General features: G+C 37.7%; 3 protein-coding genes across 3 annotated transcripts in view; 2 read left to right on the top strand and 1 right to left on the bottom strand.

Annotated features, from left to right (window-relative positions):
• The window catches only part of LOC131314308 (phosphoinositide phospholipase C 4-like), a 5,260-nt gene extending 3,494 nt beyond the window's left edge, over window positions 1-1,766 (top strand). The window contains exons 7-9 of the mRNA XM_058342852.1: window positions 464-616; window positions 691-777; window positions 1,200-1,766. Coding sequence (XP_058198835.1) covers window positions 464-616; window positions 691-777; window positions 1,200-1,493 — 534 coding nt within the window. The 3' untranslated portion in view covers window positions 1,494-1,766. The remainder of the gene's footprint in view (window positions 1-463; window positions 617-690; window positions 778-1,199) is intronic.
• Window positions 1,767-4,781: 3,015 nt separating this feature from the next.
• LOC131314307 (putative serine/threonine-protein kinase-like protein CCR3) lies at window positions 4,782-7,792 on the bottom strand. The gene is made up of 2 exons (XM_058342851.1): window positions 7,197-7,792; window positions 4,782-6,848 (listed from the first exon to the last, which is right to left on the bottom strand). Exons 1-2 carry the CDS (start codon window positions 7,663-7,665, stop codon window positions 4,999-5,001), a joined length of 2,319 nt encoding a protein of 772 aa, XP_058198834.1. The 5' UTR covers window positions 7,666-7,792; the 3' UTR covers window positions 4,782-4,998.
• Window positions 7,793-15,010: 7,218 nt separating this feature from the next.
• On the top strand, window positions 15,011-21,202 carry LOC131313834 (protein CRABS CLAW-like). The gene is made up of 6 exons (XM_058342335.1): window positions 15,011-15,061; window positions 17,012-17,089; window positions 18,891-19,014; window positions 19,134-19,182; window positions 19,500-19,575; window positions 21,101-21,202. Exons 1-6 carry the CDS (start codon window positions 15,011-15,013, stop codon window positions 21,200-21,202), a joined length of 480 nt encoding a protein of 159 aa, XP_058198318.1.
• The last annotated feature ends 213 nt before the right edge of the window (window positions 21,203-21,415 follow it).

The following is a 21,415-nucleotide window of genomic DNA, read 5'->3' as shown; positions in this document are numbered from 1 at the left end:
TCCTTTGAACCAAGTCTTGGCTGACATTATGCAACAGATAGGTAGAGGGAAGAGTAAATTGTGCAGCAGTGACTAGTCCAGTGTAGTGATAACTAGCCCTGTGAAGTCAGTTGTTGGAAATTAAAGTTTAGAAGAATAAACGAGATAGAATTTCAAGAATCTATAATGCTTGGCCACATTCGTAAAACAGGAACATAAGTTAGTAGCTCAAAAGAGAACTGCTTTGAACCACTCTCTTCTAGTTATCGTTATGGAGGTGCCTTTCTTGGACCTCTCAGTTGATGGTGGACTACCACTGTTGCTTTGCTATACTATGATCATCGTGTGTAGAAAGACTTATTTGACATCAGTATGAACTTTCGAAAATTAAAACACACTATTGCTACGTGTTTCTTATATAGATGAAGCAACTCTTACAGTTTACTGGCTGAAAGACCAACTCACAGCTTTGCTTCAATTGCAGGGATATGGTAGAGCTCTGTGGTTGATGCAAGGAATGTTTAGATCAAATGGGGAGTGTGGTTTCGTGAAGAAGCCTGATTTTTTGATGGAAAGGGAACCAAATAATGAGGTGTTTAATCCTAAAGTAGAGTTGCCAGTGAAGAAAACGTTAAAGGTGATACACCACTAAAGCTTATATATTTCCCTTCCATATCTATAGTATTCTAAAATACAGTATGTGATGTGCAGGTGAAAGTCTACATGGGTGATGGGTGGCACTTGGATTTTAAACAAACTCACTTTGATTTGTACTCACCACCCGATTTCTACACTAGGGTAAGTCATAGCCTTCAGGATTTATTTTTACTCCGTTCCTCAACGAAATGATTCCCAACGCTACATGGTTAACATTCAGTTGGTAACACTCAGGCGATCTGAATTTCTGGACTACTATTCAGCTGGCTCATTGCTCACTAAGAAACTCTCAATAGGCAACTTGAATGATTGCTGCTACCTAATTTACAAATTGTTACTCGAACTTTAGGTGCGTACTGCAAACGAATGGTACATGTGTAGAAGTAAATACCATAAAGCTGTAATAGAGCTAAGAAAGTTACGATGAAATACATACTAAAGTTTAAGAGATTGATATCTATCTTTTTGTGTATTTAGAAGCCAAACTTACCTGTAGAAAGGTAGAGCATAGAGCTCACTCAAAAACTTTGTTGCATGTATTTATGACTGACCTTATCAAGCAGGTTGGCATTGCTGGAGTCCCTGCTGATGAGGTAATGAAGAAAACAAAGAAAAAAGAGGACAATTGGACACCTGTTTGGAACGAAGAGTTCACATTCCCGTTAACTGTTCCTGAACTGGCAATACTTCGGATTGAAGTACATGAATATGATATGTCTGAGAAGGATGATTTTGCTGGCCAAACTTGTTTGCCTGTCTCCGAATTGAGGGAAGGGATCCGCGCAGTCCCCCTTTGTGACCACAAGGGAGAGAAGTATAACTCTGTGAGGCTTCTCATGCGCTTTGAATTTGTTTGAGCTTGTATGCATTAATCTTATAGTTGTGTGTCATAGTGTTCTATTTTCCAAAATAATCATCGTTGTCAGTTTATTTTGTTTGGCTTTCAGAGCTGCTGTTACCAATTGTAGCGAAGTCCTGTGCCTATACCTTCCACTAGGATTTTGTATATAGCCTGTTTTGCAAAAGGTTGGAGCTGTGCTCTTTTTTCAGTTCACTGCCCAGCATAATCGTAAGGAAGAAAAATACAAATCCCTTGAGCTTAGGGTATTCAAATTTGTTTGAAGTTGTCATTGATTTTGTTGTGCTTCACCCACGTTGGATAATTTTCCTATGTGAATAATTGGGCAGCAAGGAATTTCTATTGGCATGGAATCCACTGAGGGTGGAATCCTGGTCAAGGTTGGAGACCAAGTCTAATTTCTTTTGAAAAGGAGAATCACATAAGCTACCAAATTAACTCGCCAATATTTTTGGTTTCCTTCTCAACGGCTGTTAGTCTCTGACTCTATATATATATGTCTTGTTTTGGTGTGGGAATATATACAGAATTGGTGAGAGCAAGAGAGAAAAAAATATGAGAGTTGGGGAGAGAGGGAAAAATATATATATTAGTGAGCGTGTGCTTGGGCATTAATATTTTTTCTATCTCGTTGTATTCAATCAATATTAGAATTTCTTTTTGTTTTTTTTGCTGTGGAGTAGGTATTGAGACCGAACCACATAAGTTATGTGTTTGTTTTTTGTTTGTGCTTGTTTAATTTTGTGGCGTGCTTACGTTGTGCCAAGGGACTAAAAATCCCAACAGGTTTGCCTACAGTGATTGTTCCATGCGGTTGTTTGGTTGTGTATCACTTACAGTGTATGTGGAGCCCACAACATTTACGAGTGTGTATTTGTGTGCGTAAGTGGCGAGTGTACAAAATGTTTCGTTGGACAAAATCTATGGTCTGGATTCTTGAGAGGAATGGATAGGATTCGTTGCGTCCTTTTCATTTCCAGAACAGAATGGAGAGGTTCCATCTACTATGCGAGAAGTTTTTGGGTGCAAATAGGGTATAGTTCATGTGGTACCCAAGCATGCATCTGAGTCATCCAAACGTGTTTTCGACGGCCAGGATTTTGGAGAGAGAAGGAGAGTGCGAATAAGAGTTTTTTCGATCTTCTGTCACATAGTCTCTCTTATCCTGCTCCAAACCACTTCTTACTTCTTAGCACCTACTCCTTCCCTATTTAATTGTCCACTACAATTTAGTGTGCATTTTCAACGGCTTATATCTTGCAACGTATATTATGTTTTATATTTTTGAAATCATCGTCTTATAGAAAAAATTGAGATCAATCAAACAAATTTCATATTGCATATATTTAGCAATATACGCCGAGACACATAAGTAGTTAAAAATGCACGCAAAACCATAGTGGACAATTAAATAGGGACGGAGGGAGTATATATTTATCCAGAACAGACAATCCATGAGCTTCGTTGTCTACTTGAGAGAAAATTATTAGGTGTTCTTGGGCACGATCACGTTGTGCTTCAAGAACCTTAAATCACTTGTGATTAATTTTGTGGACTCTACATGAGTGTGCATGTGATGATTAAGGGTCATGGGGCGACACGTGATCATGCCCCGGGGCCACTAAATAATTATTCGTTGTTGACAAGATCAAGTTCAGTATAAGTGTAGCACGTAATCGCTCCTCCTTTGAGCTTGACTTTTAGGGATATTGCTACGTTCTTAATATTATCTTGCCATATAATGCCGTAACCACTTTTCTTACCATCAAAATTTTAATGCCTATAATTACACAAGACTTGTACCATGTGGATAGTACGAGGCTCTTAAACATTGAGAAATTTTGGCATTAGTAAAAGCATTATCATCTTCATTTAGAATATCTTATTTGTTTTGTTACGACAATCAATTGGCACAATTCTATACTGGTGGGTGTGGTCTCCATCAAGATAGGATCTTTTGTGCCAAAAATCTATGCGCCTCTGTGCCGGGAAATTTTTCAGCCGTTGGATTTAAAACATGAAAAAAAAAATCACACAATCTAACGGCTGAAAAACCCGTCGGCACAGAAGTACCAGGGTTTTCGGGACAGGGGAGAGCGGACCCGGGTCTCCATCACCCTTTAAACTAAGGCACCTGATCTTGACTTAAATCCAATTATTGTGTCTAAAATTTCCGTATCACATCAAATTATGGTTCTCATCACATGCTCTTTTTTTCTGTTTCTATCCTGATCCGGATAAAGAGCATTAGCAAAATGCCTGAATCCTGCATTGAGCAAGATTAGTTTTTCCTGATCCACCAGCCTGTATCTATTAAAATTCTGCAAAACCCATCTTTCTGTTTCTGTTTTCTTTAATTGGGCGTGGACCATTGTGTTCAACCAACTCCAACAATTTCCTAATACCTAGGGCACCTGCGACAAATTGTCCTAAAAGGAATTAAATTGAGTATTTGTAGGGCAGGTTGTCACAATGAAATTGGGAGTTGGGACGAGACGGATTCCGTCATTATTACTAATAATCGAGTATGCACATCTCGACTAATACAACAACCTGATCTTAATGATCAGACAAACCACTAATATACCGTCGAGTGTATTTTGTTAGCAACATGAGTCGAACACCCGTTTGGGGTACCTATTTGTTGTCATGGTCCGATGTGATAAGTCCTAATCAATTATGAAACACCTAATAAGAAAACTAAAATGAACCATCCGGTGCTATGTATCCGAACTGAAAGAACATTTCGACAGAGTCAGCAAGACTGTTTAAAAAAAAACAAAGTCACCGAGACGAAACCAAATCTTCCGTAACTGCTTTTGAGTTTCAACTTTATCCGGAATCGGTAATTGATGTTGTAAACCCTAAATTTTCATGAGCAAATGCACCCAGATTGTAGTTTTGGCCCCAGGGAAATTTTTTTTTTTGGCGCAATGCTCAATTCAATAGATTCTCTCGCCTGTGTCTGTATCCCCTTCACTCATTTTCTTAGGTTGGAATCTTTGAAAGAAAAGTCTACTCTCCTATCTCTCAGAGAAAATGGTAAGAAATGTGCAAACAAACGTGGGGAATTGGGAACGGGAGGGAGAAAAACAAAACTAAATCAATCACAAGATGCTCAGTCTACTCCTATATGAAATTGAGTGTTTAGCTCTACGAGTAGAAGTCCTTACCGACATCGGTTTGACAAATTTTTTTTTTAGAAATTCATAAAACAATATTTTAAGAATAAAAGCGGTTTGAATCATCTTAGTCAAATCTGAATGAGCCCACAAAGAATGAATAAATCATTATTCAGTTTAACTATGCCTAACAAGGCTTAAGCCCCCAGAATTGGGGTTGCTCCAATGTGCCAAACGACACTGTTTTGGGGTCATGGCACCATGCGCCGCACCAAGGCGACAGCACCATCCCCAATCCAAAAAAAAGAACAACGAAGGAAGGGAAGCGAATGAAAGAATTCCCTTGATTCATTCTTTCGGGATGAAATTTTCGCTGGGAAGCTATTCAAAAAATTTGGTACTAGAAATGCCACCTTCACAAAGAGCCATTGCTCTCTCTAAATTAACCACAACGTCAGTTATGGAGGGTCTCTCGTTGCCCTCCAAGTTTACACATTTCAGAGCAGCGTAAGCCACCACCTCCACCGCCTCAGCCTCGTTCGCGTTTGGGACACCCACCCTCTTATCCAACACACTCTGCAGCTCCCCCGCCGCTATTCGTGGCCCTGCATATTCCACTACTGTCATAGGATCTAACCCCTCAACCTTAAACATGGCCCGCTTCCCCGTTAGAAGCTCCAAGAGTACCACTCCTAGTCCATAAACATCGCTCTTTGCTGTCAGAATGTTCAGCCCATAGTACTCGGGATCGATATACCCAACTGTCCCAACCGCCTTTGTTGACATGGACTTTGTATCGGCCTCCGGACCCATTAATGAAAACCCAAAATCCGACACTTTCGCAGTCCAATTCGCATCAAGAAGTATGTTGGAGGACTTGATGTCTCTATGGATAATGGGTGGTACTGCATAGTTGTGGAGGTACTCGATTCCCCTGGCCGTTTCCAGCGCGATTTTGATCCTCATTTTCCAAGAGTTCAAAATGTTGCTGCCCTCTCTGTCATTTTCCTTGAGATGTTCGTATAGCGACCCATTGCTCATATGCTCGTATACCAAAAGCCTCTCGTCGTTTTCTTTGCAAAATCCCACAAGTTCCACCAAGTGCTTGTGATGGAGGCGCGATAAGGATGCTAGTTCCGAATCAAACTCGATTTCTTTTTCTTGGAATTTCTTGGTTGTCGCCCCTATCTCACTCCTCTTGATGGCCACTTCGCGACCATCAGGGAGTTTGCCTTTGTACACCGTTCCAAAACTCCCACCACCAATCTTGTTTTCGAATGAGAAGTTGTTAGTGGCAGCAGAGAGCTCAATTAGGGCAAATTCCTCTACCCTGTCAATGTGCTTCGATGAAGTCCCGCTCCTTTGCCGCCTCAATCTCTGCGACTTTTCGCCATTTGAGGAGGGAGGAGGCACATTGGAACCATCACCAACTGGGGGTTGCAAAGAGCGATCAAATTTCTTGTGGAGAAAATTACAAAAACCTCTCCTCCACAACCAATAGACAATAGTGCAAATGCCTGCTATTCCCCCAACTGAACCAACAATACCAAACGCCAAGAAAAACCTCTTTTTAGCTACTGATGGCGGCGGAACTCGTGACCGCGGTGCTGATGCCGGCGATGCCGGCAGCAGAACTGGGATTGGAAGCTCAATCGCACAAGATTGGCATATGTTTCCAGAACCAGCACAAAGACTATCCGAATTCGGAAACACCCCACAACTGCTACATGAAGATTGAATACATGGGCCTGGAATCACCTTTGCCAACGGAAGCACGGTGACTGAACTAAACCCTAGCCCCCAACAAACCAATGATAAATTTCTCGTCGTTAGCCCGCACGTGAAACCGGAACCAGCTTCAATGGCCTCAAATGAAACTAATCCCGAAGTGTTGGCTGCGTCGCTTGATAATTCGGATCTTTTCGTTCCTCCTCCCCAGCAAATAACGGACCCATTTTTTTGCAGAATTCCGCAGCTGTGATTCGAACCGAGAGCCAGACCCGAGATCTCGAATGGCGAAAGGGAAGGAGCATTGAGCTGTCCACTGGCATTGCTTCCTTTGCAAATCAAATACCCATTTGTTGCCAATCCACAAGCATGAGACTCCCCTGCAACCAAGCTCAACATGGTGAGATTACCGAATTGTCTCTGAATCTCAGCTCCGATTTCGCTCCCGCCCCAACAAATTACCCTACTGTTGTTCTCCAGTATCCCACAAGAGAACCCTCCACCTGAAGCATGTACAAACCCATCATTTTTAACTTTTGGGAGGATTCAAAATAACTGTATAAAATCTATAAATCAGTTTTGAACGTGTAAAATGTAATGTAATCTCCCCACAGAAAATGTGGAAATTATCCCAAATCCTTAGAGAAGTTAAGCCGCAAGAAAGTAATTTTTTATAAATTTCGTAGCCCAACGTGGATGGCCAAACAAACTGAGTAGTGGATTAGACTACTAGTCGAGATGCATAAGTTGGGCCGGATGAGGGGGAATGTTAAAAGGAATAAAATCCTACGTTGGTTGTGTTGGATATATAAAGTTTCAGCAATTGGGTCTATCCGTCGATTTTCCCTCACCTGAAGTAATTGCGCGGAATTTCAACGTTCCATCGGGCGACTGAAATCTCCAGCACATGGCGACTCCATTATTAGCCCGAATCGCGCATATTTGCGAAGTTCCGACTGTTAAACCCGTCAATGGACGGGTGTGGCTAAAGTAAATCCGTTTGGGGAGGAATGTGGTGGTGTCCCAACATATGAGGCTGAACCCGCCAGTTCGAAGGCCGCAGAAGAGGTCACGGCCGCCTGAGATGGACTCGTAGGAGACGTTGGGTGAGATGGGAACTGTGCGGTTGTTGTGGTAGCATTGGATGGATTGGGTTGGTTTGCCGGCGGTGATGCCGCAGATGGTGGTGGTACTGGAGGGCTTGTGGGTGACGGCGATGGTGGAGCTGGCGACGAGAGGGAGTGGAGGAGAGGTGGTGGCGATGAGGAAGGTGATGAGGAGGGTGATGGCGGAGGAGAGTGGTGGAGGAGTTGTCGTCATGTGAGAGAGTGGGAGTGGGCGGCGGTGGAGGACTCTGTTGGTGGTGGTGGTGTTTTGTTCTTCATTGCGAGGAGAGAGAGAAATGAAGAGAGTGAAGCGAGGTGAGAAGAGACACTGAAAGGGGGAGGAAATACAATAAATAAGCAGGTGTGTGTGCCGTGTGGGAAGTGGAGTACTCCATTATTCAGCCGGCCACTGCTCCTAGGCATCGTGTCATTTCGTATTAATATCAAAAAAATTTTCACACTATTTTGATTTGTTTAGTTTTTTGTGTTATTGTATTGTGTCGTATTTATGTTTTATGTCAGAAATAATCTAGCCTAACACGCTAATTTCGTGTTGGGTTCAGATCGTGTTATCATGTCCTTTCATAAATTTTCATCCGCCGTCGTGTCGGTGTCATAGTTTTCTCAATCATAACCCGATTTGTTTAATTTTTCGTGTTAGTATATGGTGTCATATTTGTGTTTCGTGTAAAAAATAATTAACACTAACCCATTAATCTCATGTCATATTCATGTTGGGTTCTCATGTCGTATCGAAAATTTTCACCTTACCACCACATTATGGTCAACACTCTATCTCACTATATATATTTTGTCGAATTCACACACTTTTTGTAATGAATCACATGAAAATGTGCCGTGAAAAAAAGTTGTTAGGAGCACCGTCACGAACCACTCCATAATTTTTTACTGTGCACAGCGTGCGGTGGGACCCTTTCGAATCGGGGAAATTATTTGGTGCCCTGGACTGTGCGTCACTTGGACTGCGTATGTTTCTCTTCTTGGCGACAGCTAAAAAAGTTTTCAAAAAGGTTGATTACATTTTTACTTTCCTCAATCATTCGATAATAATTCCGGATGTACTTATTATTTGACCATTAAATAATAATGTTGAAATAAACTTAACTTAATTTTTCGTTAGAAATGGAAATCATTATACGATCATAATTAGAGCATCCGTGGTAGCATAAGCAAATATAAATAATTAAAATATAACATCAGATTTTGATTATCCATTTAGAGGTTATTAAAGTTAGCAATGTTAAATCTCTCATTGGTTATTTTTTTGCCCATAATCAAAACCAATGGGCCCTTCAAACTTTTTCCCTTCATTTCACGTATATTTTTTGAAAAAACAGTTTTTGAAAAAAAAGAAAACAGTTGTAGTGTAAAAAATAATAATTTTTCGAAAAAAAAATTATTTTTCAAAAAACACATACTTTGTTCACTTAAAAACTGTAAATAAGTTTTGAGAAATTTTGAAAGAACAATATTTGCACAAACAGTTTTGAAAATTTTAAAACTATAAATATAGTTTTTTAAAAACAGATTTTGTGTAAAAAACTATTTTGAAATCTCAAAAACCGTTACCAAAAAAAGTTTTTAAAAAAACAATTTTGTGTAAAAGAGTTTTGAAATTTTAAAAACAGTTTTTTAAAAACACACTTTATTTACTTACAATTTTTAAAATTTTTGCAAAAAATAGATTTTTGTAAAAATTAAAAAGTTTCTGAAAAAAACAAGAAAAAAAAAACTGAAAATATAGTTTTTTAAAATTATTTTTTGAAAACATTATTGAGAGAGAGAAAAAGGGGAAGAGAGAGAAGATTTTTGTGTAATAATGGTGTACTTAATTGAGATAGAGAAAATTTGATTATTGGCAAAAAAGTTGCTAGTTTTGATTATTCAAATGCCAAAATTTGATGAGTTATTAAGAGATTGCTAGGTTTGGTTATTCCAATATGAGCACTTTTTTTTAGCAAATATTGTTAACCTTGGCAACATTTTGGTTTTGATTATTCCACTGTGAATGCTCTTTTAGGATGCGTTTGGTTGGATGGAATGGAATATGACTAGGAATGGAATTAAGAATGGAATAGAATTGAAGGAATTGAGAATGAAATAATCATTCTCATTCTCATGTTTGGTTGTGCTTAGGAATAGTCATTGTCATCTCCAATGGAATAGTGTAGCAATAGCAATTTTTGGAGTAACAATAGTAATTTTTGGAGTGGCAATAACATTTTTTGGAGTGGCAATAGTAATTTTTGGTGTGGCAATAGTGAATGTTGGAGTGACATTAGTAATTTTGGTGTAACAAATAAATGGAATAACAATTCCTTAGTTTTTTGGATGGAATAACAATTCCTTTACTAAGGTGAATAGTGATTCTATTTGGAATCATCATTCCATTATTCAATAGTAAACCAAACATTAGAATAAGTAAGTCATTGGAATGACTATTCTATTCTAACCTTGATTCCATCCAACCAAACGTACCCTTAGGGTGGATTCTTTTAAACTTAACTTATTTCTTTATTTTATGTGTTTTATTTGTTTTTTCTAAATTTTTATTAAATTTGCGTGATATTTTTTGAATTAATCATCCGTTTCGACGAGAACAGTTTAAAAAATACAAAATTATGATCAAAAATATAAAAAAAAAGTTCACTATAGACAAAAAAAATATCAAATGGTTGTCTTATTTGTCTAAAGTGCCATCTTATTTGAATTTTTTTAACATCCGTCCATTTTTTCATAATTTTCCAATTCGTTTCGTCGAGACGATCACTTAACTCCAAAAACTACGACGAAAGGCTAAATAAAAAGTTACACAAAGTACGTAAAAAATACCGAAATAAGTTTTAGACTTGTAAGTTTACAAGAACGCATAGTAATTTTTTTTTTTCCGCTAAAAATACAAGAAAAGTGGTATTTAAATAATATGCTACATAAGGCGTTAGAAATTCGAAATGCCGGATAGTATTTTTACACAGTCACCATTAATTGTTGGTTTCTGGATTCTTTTGTAGTATGTGAATATCACGGGAAGTGTTTGTAATTAATTTGAAATGGCTTAAATCAACCTCGATCTTTTCAGACTTTTCTGAATACTAAGTATAAACTTAGGGGTGAACAAAACATCCGTCTAACCGGGAATCCAGTCCAAACCAATTTAAATCAAATGGTTTGGTTTGGTTTTTTAGTGTGTTGTTTGGTTTCAGTTTTAAAAAATTAATAACTGCATTAAATGGTTTGGTTGATGAATTTACAATTGATTATATTGCATTGTACCTTTAAATATAGATAAGCTCGCTAAAAGGTAAATTTCGAGCCATGGTGATTTCTTGAATGCCAATGTTCGAGCCGTGCCAGGCATGCACTAGATTGTTTTTATGTGATAATTTTTTGCCAATTTCAGTTCTTTCCACATGAAATAACAGAAATGGACTTGGGGTTAGAGATAGGAGAAAAATAAAGAATCCGTCTTCTTATTGACAGAAAAAGATGCATCCCCATGTAACTCTAAACCTATCAAGCATTCCTAATATACCGAAAAGGGAAATAAGATGTAAGGAAACAAAATAAACTCTAATTCTTCTTGATCAAGTAACTCTAAAAAACAGGAATATTAAAGACGTGTTTACGATAGCTGTTGATACAAATTTTTTATTTTAGCTTCAAATTCTACTATAAATTTTGGATTCTGAATTTTAGAAGAAATTAAAAAACATGTTTGTTGCAGCGGTGAATGTCACGCCCCGCCCCGCAAACGACACCCAAAGTGGGCCCGAGTCGGCGCGGCCACGTGGCATTCCACACAAAAAACCACACTACACTCTACAACCAATCAGAATACAACCTAGCGGAAGACTTCTCACAATAAAACAGAAATGAGTCAACGTACCGATCAACCAATCACAAGCCTGCATAGCTAAAACCATAACCACTACTACAAGACTTATTAAGTTCTATACTTCAACATATTTACCAATGACTAAACTACAACTTATAAAAATCAATTCCTTCAATAACTACCTACAGCACGCTCGACCACCAACACCTCCCAAAGCTAATACTCGAGTGCACCTCAACACGCCGACCGGTAGTGGAACCACTCTAAGGAACCTGCTACCTGGCAGACCAAAAAGGAAAGCCAGAGTGTGTGAGATATAGAAATGCTCAATAAAATATCACAATACCCATAAGAATATCAATCAGAATATTCACCACCAACATAACTGCAACACCCATATGAGTATATTAGTTATAACCACCACATCCGCCAAACATAGCAATATTATCCAATAAATAACCACGTAACAATAACTGAATTAACGACAGCCTGAATGTAAATCACACAAGCATGCAGTGACATGTCTGCCACATTCCCATGTACCCAAGGCATTGTGTCCCGCAAACCATGCTCCCAACCTCCGTTAATTAGACGGAATGACATACGACATGGCGTGACTCACTCCACAATCCTTTCGCGGGTACAATCAACATACAACAAGCATGCATACCATTAGCTAAAACAATATATAGCATGATATACAATTTCGACCACATATATCCATATCAATAGCTAAACCTCGATTAGCATGATATCATTGATATATAATCACCTCCACCGCATTATAATATCTTATTGAGAAAAACCATATCAGACACACTCACCTTTCATTCGACTGGAGTATGCCAAACTTACGGTTTCGGCACCTCCTAAAAGACCGGCTCGTTACCTAGCCACAAGTTAACCCATATCAGCATATGAACATCTAGGAATGTTAAACCAAATGCTAGACTAACAAATCATAACATGCCTTCTACACTAGCTAATGGGGCAAACACTACACAAAGTCACCAAAATCTCTAGAGGTGTCCGGGAGTACCCACGTACCCGGGAGACCTCACACATCTTTTCCATACTCCCAAGGTACTCCAACACATCCAAATATATCAAATATAAAGACCCATAAGTGTACAATCTCAACCAAACAGCCCAACGCAACAAAACAGTAAAACTGGTGCAAAGCCAGAATTTAGGTCAACTTTAGATGCAAATCTGTTATCGCTCGGACATACCCATGATGCATGGGATGTATCGTTGGAAAGCTCTATGTGTCTAGTTTCTAACAAAACAAACGGTGTGTCATTTCGAGTCCCGAGCTAGGAGTTATGGCCATTATACCAAAGTCTGTCGCTGCTGCCAGATTCTACGCGGGAATAAGTAAAATTGATTGAAAAATCATAACTCTTTCATCTTAAACCCAAAAATATTAAAACCAACACCCAAAGTTGCACCACTACAAGCCCTACACTCAGTTAAAATCCCAGGTTCAGAAACGAGAGGAGGTTAACCCAACAATCAAAAGAAAAACCGATTCGCAACTATTTTCGCCCCAGTCAACCAACCCTGCTTTAGAAATTCACCAAAAATTGTATACTTAACCAAATTACTTGATTCCAACGCCAATCTCTTCTTAACTTAAATATGCAGCTCCTGTAAAAGACCCAAAGCCACCCAAAATGTTCATCATGCCCAGAAAGTTAAAAGAAGACAGCCACGCACAGAATCGCACATCCAGCAAACAGCCAGTATTCAAAAATTCATAACTAATTGTGTGATTATCGGTTTTGCATGATCTTGGTACCGAAATCTTCGTATTGAAACGTACTTTTACAGTTATGAAGACACCAAAAATTGATTCCTAGCAGAAGGGCCCCCAAACGACAGATTACCAAAACCCACGAATTTGACCCAAAACATGAACTTTGTCAATTTCCTTCCAAAACTCAATCCATGGAGAATCTAACCACACAAATATAAAATTAAACATGGATTACACTTCTAGAGTACAAGAACTTACTTGCCACCGAGTTGGATCGTCGAAAACGGACCTCTCCTTCCTCCCTCCCCTTAGCCGTGACCTCCTCCTCCTTTTCTCTCCCCCTCTCTCTCTCTCTCTCTCTCTCTCTACGTAGAATATCAGGGAAAGGGGAAAGAATGAGATATTTAACGAATATCTACCTTTGAAAAATTATGTGGTGTAACCACACCGCCCATTCACTTTTGCAACCGACCAATAGCATTTAGTTAAATTCCCATCAAATAATAATTAACCCTATAAACACATAATTCAATTAAAATATGAGTTTAAAATACTAAATATCCGGGACGGGTATTACAGTGAAATTATGAGAATATCATTCCTTTTCTAAGAATTTGTGTTACAGAATTCTAAAAGCTACCAAACCTCGCTAGCTTTGAAATTTTGGTAATTTCTTTCCTTTTTCAAGTTCTCAGAATCTATAGATTCTAAATATCAGTCATATAGAATTTTTGACGAAACATTCTATACTGATTTTTAGAAGGTAGAATCTAAAATTTTGTCAAAATGATTTTTCGCAAGCACCCACTAGATAAAATTAAACTAGCTAGGAAACAAAAATATATGCTTCTAGACAATTCTTTCCAAATGAATGGAAATTAAAATATGATTTTCTTAATTAATTAGAATTCTCCTATTATCGCTAGGCAAGATATATGGTCCAAAGTCCACACCCAGCATACATAAAGGCCCGTTTGCGCTAGCACGTTAACTTTTTAGATTATAATTTTTTAGAATATTATTCGCTTACACAAATCAAAATAAGCTATAAAAGTATTTGTTATAGATTTTAATAAGTTATAAAAAAAAATAAGTATAACATGTTTGCTTGAATAAGCTGTCAAATAGATTTTTATAAATGAAATGTCTAAATTATTCTTAAAAATGAGTAAGAAACTTATTCATTTTAGGATTCTTTTGTCCTTTCATGTTCTAAATACTTAAAATAAGCTAAAAAGTTTCAAATTTAAATTTAAATAATCTAGTAGCTTTTTTGGACCAAATAAGCCAGAAAAGCAAAATAAGTGACTATTCATAATGGGTGGCAAACACATTTCATTAGTTTTTTTTAAGCAAATAAACTAAATAAGTTAGATTATACTCCGTAAGTGCTAGCAAACAGGGTTAAAGAAGGAGTCCTGCTATCAGTATTGACCGAAACCCTAGGGAAATCATACCGACGGCCGCGCCGGGCCGTATCTGGCCACCGGACGGCCGATCCGAGCTGTCCAAAAGTTCTATAAAAAAAAACGAGGGGGTCCACGCAGAAATCAACGGCATCCGATGTGTGTAGGGTACTTGATCTAAACATCTTATTTTTTGTATATATACTCGGCGCGGCCATCGGTACGATTTTCCTACGGCTGATCGGTACCCATAGGTTTTTGGTCAAAGAAGTGAGGTTTGTTTGCATGCCACTCATCAGAATGGACCCGTACCATTAATCAACATAGTAAACCCTAGATTTTCTTTTTGATTCTTTCCACCAAAGCTACGTACCCTAGCCTGTTTCCTATTTTAAATCTACCAATTTGCCACCTTTGAAGATATATATATATATAGGTCAAACTCCAAACACCAAAACCACTTCTCTTCTACTAGTTCCTCTTTCTTGCTAGTAATAATAAAAATATTAACTTGGGAGGGAAAGCCAACACCATTGCCATGGCCTATCAAGCCTACGTCCTTTGCGACTACTGCAACAAAGTTCTTGGGGTAAGTATATTTATTTTTCTGTGTGTGTGGTCAAAGCTAATGAGAGAAAGAGAGAGATTTGTGTATATGTTTACACTTCCGGTGAATACATATATAGTTTGAGTCTCTTTTGATATATATATATATATATATGCATGAATTTTTTTTCTTGATATATATGCAATATGCAAGAAATTTGTGAAATTTGTTCTCCTTAGAAAAAAAATTGAGTCAGAAATAATTAAATCATGTTTTGTTTTGTACTATGCTTAGCCTAGTTTTGGGTTAAATTTTTTTTCGATGTACCATTTGTTGAGTTTAATACGTAAATAATTTTGTTGCTGATAAAAAAAATAATTAAATCTTGTTACATTATGGTATGCATCGATTATATATCTGTCATCTAGCCTTTTTAATTAATAGCTATGATCACTTCGATGACCTTTACAAAGAGCTGCAAGCAAATTAAAGAAAGCTCTATATATATATAGATGAATTTTCAAGTGAGGGATCCCTCATTTTAACGAAATGAGGAACTTTCATTTCCCGATCAAAATTTGAAAATCCGAACCGTTCAATGTGTGCAGAACGTAATTTCAAGGGTCCCCGTGAGAAATCAGCAAAAAAAATGACCGGGAAGGGCGTCATCCGAGCAGTTTTTTTTGAACCGTTCAATGAAAACTGCTCGGATGAAGCCCTTCCCGGTCATTTTTTTTGCTGATTTCTCTCGGGGATTCTTAAAATCACGTTTTGATCACTTTAAGCGGCTCGGATCATCGAAATTCAATCGGAAAGGGGAGTCCCGCATTTTAATAAAATGAGAGATCCCTCACCGGAACCTAACTCTCTCTCTCTCTCTCTCTCTCTCTCTCTCTCTCTCTCTCTCTCTCTCTCTATATATATATATATATATATATAAAGAAAGGTCAATATTATTGTGCATGTTGAAATTATATATATATATATATATATAAAGAAAGGTCAATATTATTGTGCATGTTGAAATTGTTCCCCTTGATTACTTCCACTGCAATTAAATTAATCAATGGAGTAGAGATCCCCATGTTTATCTTCTTCTTCTTTTTTTCAGCTGTATTTTTCGGTTCTATATATGGGAAGAAATTACGAAAGGAAACCTGACGCCTTTAGTTTCTTCATTTTTTTCCTATTATTTACCAAAAAAATTCCGCTAAGGGTTCTTAAAAAATAAGTACTTATTTGTAATTTTTAAGTTTAAAAATAATGAACTTGCTGAAATAATTGTTTGTGCAATATGGATCTTGTTTGATAAATCTTGATGAGATCTTTTAAACAGTGCAAAAAAATTAAAAATTATATTTTCATATATACATTACTCCATTTTTAAGTTTAAAAATTACAAATGAATATTTATTATTTTTTAAAAACCCTTAGCAGAACAAGGCCTAACATGTACTAGCTAGCCAACTGACTCCATCCATTGCCAGTATTATTTATTTCCAAGTTAAAAGTCACTAAAATGAGAACAAAGTTAATCCACCACCGGTGGAAAACCACATTTTTTTGCTACTGCCATTGTCAAGTCAGCCCCCACCTGTGCATTTATTGTTATAATTTGAACCGTTCTTCTTGTAGTGCCCGTAGAATAGTATATTCACACAAAAAATCATCTTCATCAGACATCAAAAATTTAAATTTTTGTTTATAAAATGGATGGTTTGATTCTCTCAATAATTTTAAAGTTAAACTCATCCATTTTACAAAACAAAATTGAATATTTTATATACATATCCATGTCTGATCAAGCTGATTTTTTTTTTACGTGGATATAACACTCTGTAAGTCATACAAGTTGAACGGTTCAGATAATCAATAAACACATAGTAGGGCTCCCAATGACAATGGTGAAAAATCCACAATTTCCACCTACGGTATAAAGAATTTATGAGACTTGAACATATTGCGTTAACATATCTCTCTCTACATTCATAGGTAGAGATTCCATCCGAAGAGTCACGGAATCCAGTGCCAGTGGAATGCCAGTCTTGCTCGAACGTCTTGTTTGTCCAGGTTCCACTCTCACCAATATCTGTTTTTTTTTTTTTTTTGAAACACGGTCAATTCATTTCATAACAATGCCCGAAGGCAATACAAATTTTATCAAAAAATACAAGAATGAGTCAAAACTATCTAGACTTTGACACAAGCACCTCCTGCAAAGCAAGACCGGCGAACTCGCTAGATGAGAACCAATCAAGAACCAATCAAGGCCTAGATTGTAGAGAATCCAAACGGACCGGACCCCAACTCAAACCCGATAAGCGCATATGAAATCTGGATGGCGAGAGCTATTCACCGGAACAAAGGTCAGAGCAGACCCCTCACCGACAACAGCACCCGGACAAACCACAACCCACCAACAACCCCAAACTCGGACGATCCTCAAAAGGCGCCGATTATTCGCCCACCACCTCTTCCTCACCAGATTTGGGGAACCCAAACTGGTACCAAACTGGACTGATTTGGGGGAAACCCAAATCAGCCGGTAGAATCCGAGCCAAACTGTCGGAAAAAGAAAGACAAAGAAAGAAAAAAAAAACAAAATAACTAAACCTCAACGCCGCCCCCCACCTCACCGTTATTCGCAGCCCACCACCGATGCCCACTGAATCGTCAGACCTGCCACCAAATCTTGAGGTCGAGGAGGAGCCCGGATCAAACCAGACTCACAAGCCGCCAGCCGGAGTCAGGAATCGAACTCAGCAACACTCGAACCAAAACCAAAAACGGAGGAAATCTGAAAACAAACCCAGAGAAGAGAGTGGGGGAGAAAAGATGGAGAGGAGGGGAAGGGGGAGGTGGAGCTCGGGGGAGGGGAGAGAGGAGGCGGCGGCCCCCTCCCCCGGAAAAACCAGATCTGGGAAAAGAGGGGGGGGGGGGGGGGGGGGGGGGTTTCTCTGGGTTTCTCTGGGAAATGTTGAGAGAGAGAAGGTAGACAGATTTTGTTAAGGAAGAAATTTGTATATCTGTTCTTTGTATATATTACAGTATATATATAGTCTGAAGTCTATATAAATTTAGCTAAATAAGAGGGATCCCCTTTTAAAAAGTTGGTGTAAATTTATGTATGTACATTCTATTCTTTTTGGTGACGAATGAATCACCCCTCAGTAGGGTCACTAATTGGATCCCATCTATTGGGCATAAACCTCTAGGCAATCCAAAGTAACCAACGTCCTAACTCGTCAGATGGATCTTGGTACCGCGCTGGAGAGGAGTTGAACCCTGCCCAGATCTAGAAATGTATATTTTATTCTCTTTGGTGACGAAGGAACTACCTTGCAGTAGGACCAATAATTAGACCCACCCATAAGGCATAAACCTCTGGGTGGCCGAAGCAACCACTGCCCCGAATTGCAAGATAAATCTCGGTACTGCCCTAGAGAGGAGTGAACCCTACCCAAATCTAGGCAAATCCCTTCCCCTTCTGCTGGTCCTTTCCCTTCTGTTGGAGCAAGCCCAAGGGTGGTTTGAAGTCTACTTTATATAATTACTCGCAATCAAGTAAAAGGTACTTGAATTTAATACAATTACTGTGCTCATAGTTTAGAGTAGGGGTATATAGTTATCAACATTTTTAGATTTCATTGAGAAAAATCAAAATTTAAAATTCAGCTTTCATATCAAAACTGTGTTAGCTTCAAAGTAGAAGCAAGACTCACTTGACTCGGAGTATCAATCACAATGGTCATATACCAAAACACTCGACCCAAAAACCCAAAAATAAGAAAGAAAACAAAAAACCCTGCAGATTGCAGCCTCCTCTTTTTTTTATCTCCTTGTATTCCATATTTCCATATCTCTTAAATAGAAAGAAGTAAACCAAGGAGATTTTTTTGGGTCTACATTCCAAACGGGACAGTCTTCATCATCAACCTCATCCGCATTAACGCAGCAGCAGCCGTCGTCATCCCAAGAACACTTCACTGAAAAGTGTACGTATATCGATATTTCCCTCCGTTTCTTTCGATTACTATGTGATCAGTAAATTAATGGTCTAGACCGATTATTGTTCTCATGAGTTATGGGATTTTTCGGATTTACTGTTTCGCAGCTCCTGAGACATACCCCAGGCCTCTAACCAAATACAATGGATTCATCAGGTAAGAATATAATTCCACGTAAATTTACCTATATTAATTTTCCAGAAATTTAACTATCCCTCTTGTTTTTCAATTCAGATTTATTTTATTTCACGCACCCCTACCCACTACTGATTTTTATTTCTTCATTCAACCACCAATTTATACTACCTTCTTCCTTCTCGTTACTTCTTTCAGTTTTTTTTTCTATTATATCCCGCTATTTAAAATGCTACTAGTATTTAGCGAAACCCAATTGTTATTTTTACATATATATTATCACTTAATTTTGCATTATATATCAAGTGTTCTGTATGTATGTGTGTTTGCCATGATAGGGAGGAGGTGAAGCGCATCAAAGATGCTAATCCTGGGATATCACATTCAAATGCTTTTAGCACCGCTGCAAAAAATGTAAGTGTTCTTTAAAACAGCTGATGTATTTATATATTATGCGTTATCAATAATTAAACAAATTATGCATCTTGAATTATTTGTTTCATTAATTTCTAATGCCTTCAAAATTATAAAAGTGGTCTAGGAACGGTCCGCATCAGAGCATCTCCAATCCAATACTCCATTTTTTCCTTCATTTCTTCATTTGAGAGTATCAAAATAATATATTTTATTGCAAAAGTGATTTTGGAGGAAATCTAACTCTAACCCAATACTCTATTTCTACTTCTATTTCTTTAAAAACTCATCCCAAATCTCAAATTTCTCCACTTTCCCTCCAAAACTCAAATTTTCATTTTTCTAACTTCATTAAAAAAATACTCAATATGGGTCTTATTTTGAAAATATTGTACATATCTTTTGATTGGTAACGTACCAATTTTATAAACGATTAGTGTATCAAAACTAATTTGATGAACAAAATGGGATTTGGTGAGGGTGAATAGTGAAATAGAGGAGATCCTTCATTTTTTTCTCCATCCTCCATATTTGGAGTACCAAACTTGATCCTCTCAAATGGAGGAGAAAATAAAGGATGGGTTGGAATGATATTTCCTCCAAAAATGATCCTCTCAAATGGAGAAATAGAGGAATGAAGGGTGCATTGGAGATGCTCTCAGTAATTCGCCAATCCGCGGGTCAATGTCTGGGTGCACAGCAGCATTGTAAGTACACATTTTCAGTTAACCAATTAATGCATGTTTTCTGTGAAATTAATTAACTAAATGAAAAACAATACCCATTTCCCTGTGAATTGAAAATTCTTGAAATGCAAGGTTAATTAGCTACTCCTTAAAAGACTGTATTTGAGGCTTCATTCAATTTCTTATATATTAGTAGATGTATGTTTTTCTTTCTTTTCCTTTTCTTTTTTGGCATTCTCTGAATCAAGTTTTCTTTGTACCTAGAGTTTGACTGCCTCGATGTATCCTTTCGTCGAGTTCTAATAAAAGTTTAATTTTTTGCCGATTGGAAAGAATCGATAGTGAGGAAATTAGTAATAATCAAGAACCGGTACATGGAGCCAATGAAAGCGTGAATTGAAAAAAAAAAAAGGGTTACACTGAATTTCCTATTATTTTCCTTTCCCTTGCGGATTTTTGTTTTTGTATATAATTCTATGTAAAGCTTTTGTACGTAGAACTTGTAGATGAATTCTTGCGGGTGGGGGGGAAGGCAAGGGATATAGTTATATCTCTTGCTTTTTCTTTTTTCTTTTTTGTGTTAAAGATTGATGTTTAATTAATTGGTATTGCAAGAATAAAGAGACATAGCACTGTTGCAGAAGCACCCGTGAAGGACAACCAGGGCTTTTCATATTATGATTTAAGTTTCCTTTATCTTCTAATTAGTTCAACGGCAACACTACTATTGGAGTTGAATTTATGCAGTATTATTAGATACTACTAAAAATCGTGTTTTTATCTTCAAATATTGTGTGCTATCTGCTATCTGCTATCTGCTATCTATCTAAATCGATCAGTGCCTATATCAACAACTATCTTCTATCTACGATGATTGCGAGTTCTATTGGGTTGCAAACTTGCAAAGCATGAGTTTGTATGTATACAAAGGTCCTTCATGACTCGGTTTATTTTAACCAGATAGGAGAATCGTATATAATTATCTATCTAAGGCGATCACATATTTGGTATTGGGTTAAATTCTTCGAATTCCTCGAAACGTATAACTTCACAAAAGGGTGGCATAAGTATACCTTACGGTGTGTTGTACTATTTATCCAACCATAGGCAGAGAGTTTTAGAGAGTGATCTCACTCTTCTCTCTAGAGAGCTGA

The sequence above is a fragment of the Rhododendron vialii genome, chromosome 13a (genome assembly GCF_030253575.1).
Source record: "Rhododendron vialii isolate Sample 1 chromosome 13a, ASM3025357v1".
Lineage (NCBI taxonomy): Eukaryota > Viridiplantae > Streptophyta > Magnoliopsida > Ericales > Ericaceae > Rhododendron > Rhododendron vialii.
The sequence above is the reverse complement of the archived record's forward strand: the minus strand, read 5'-3'. Positions and strand labels throughout refer to the sequence as shown.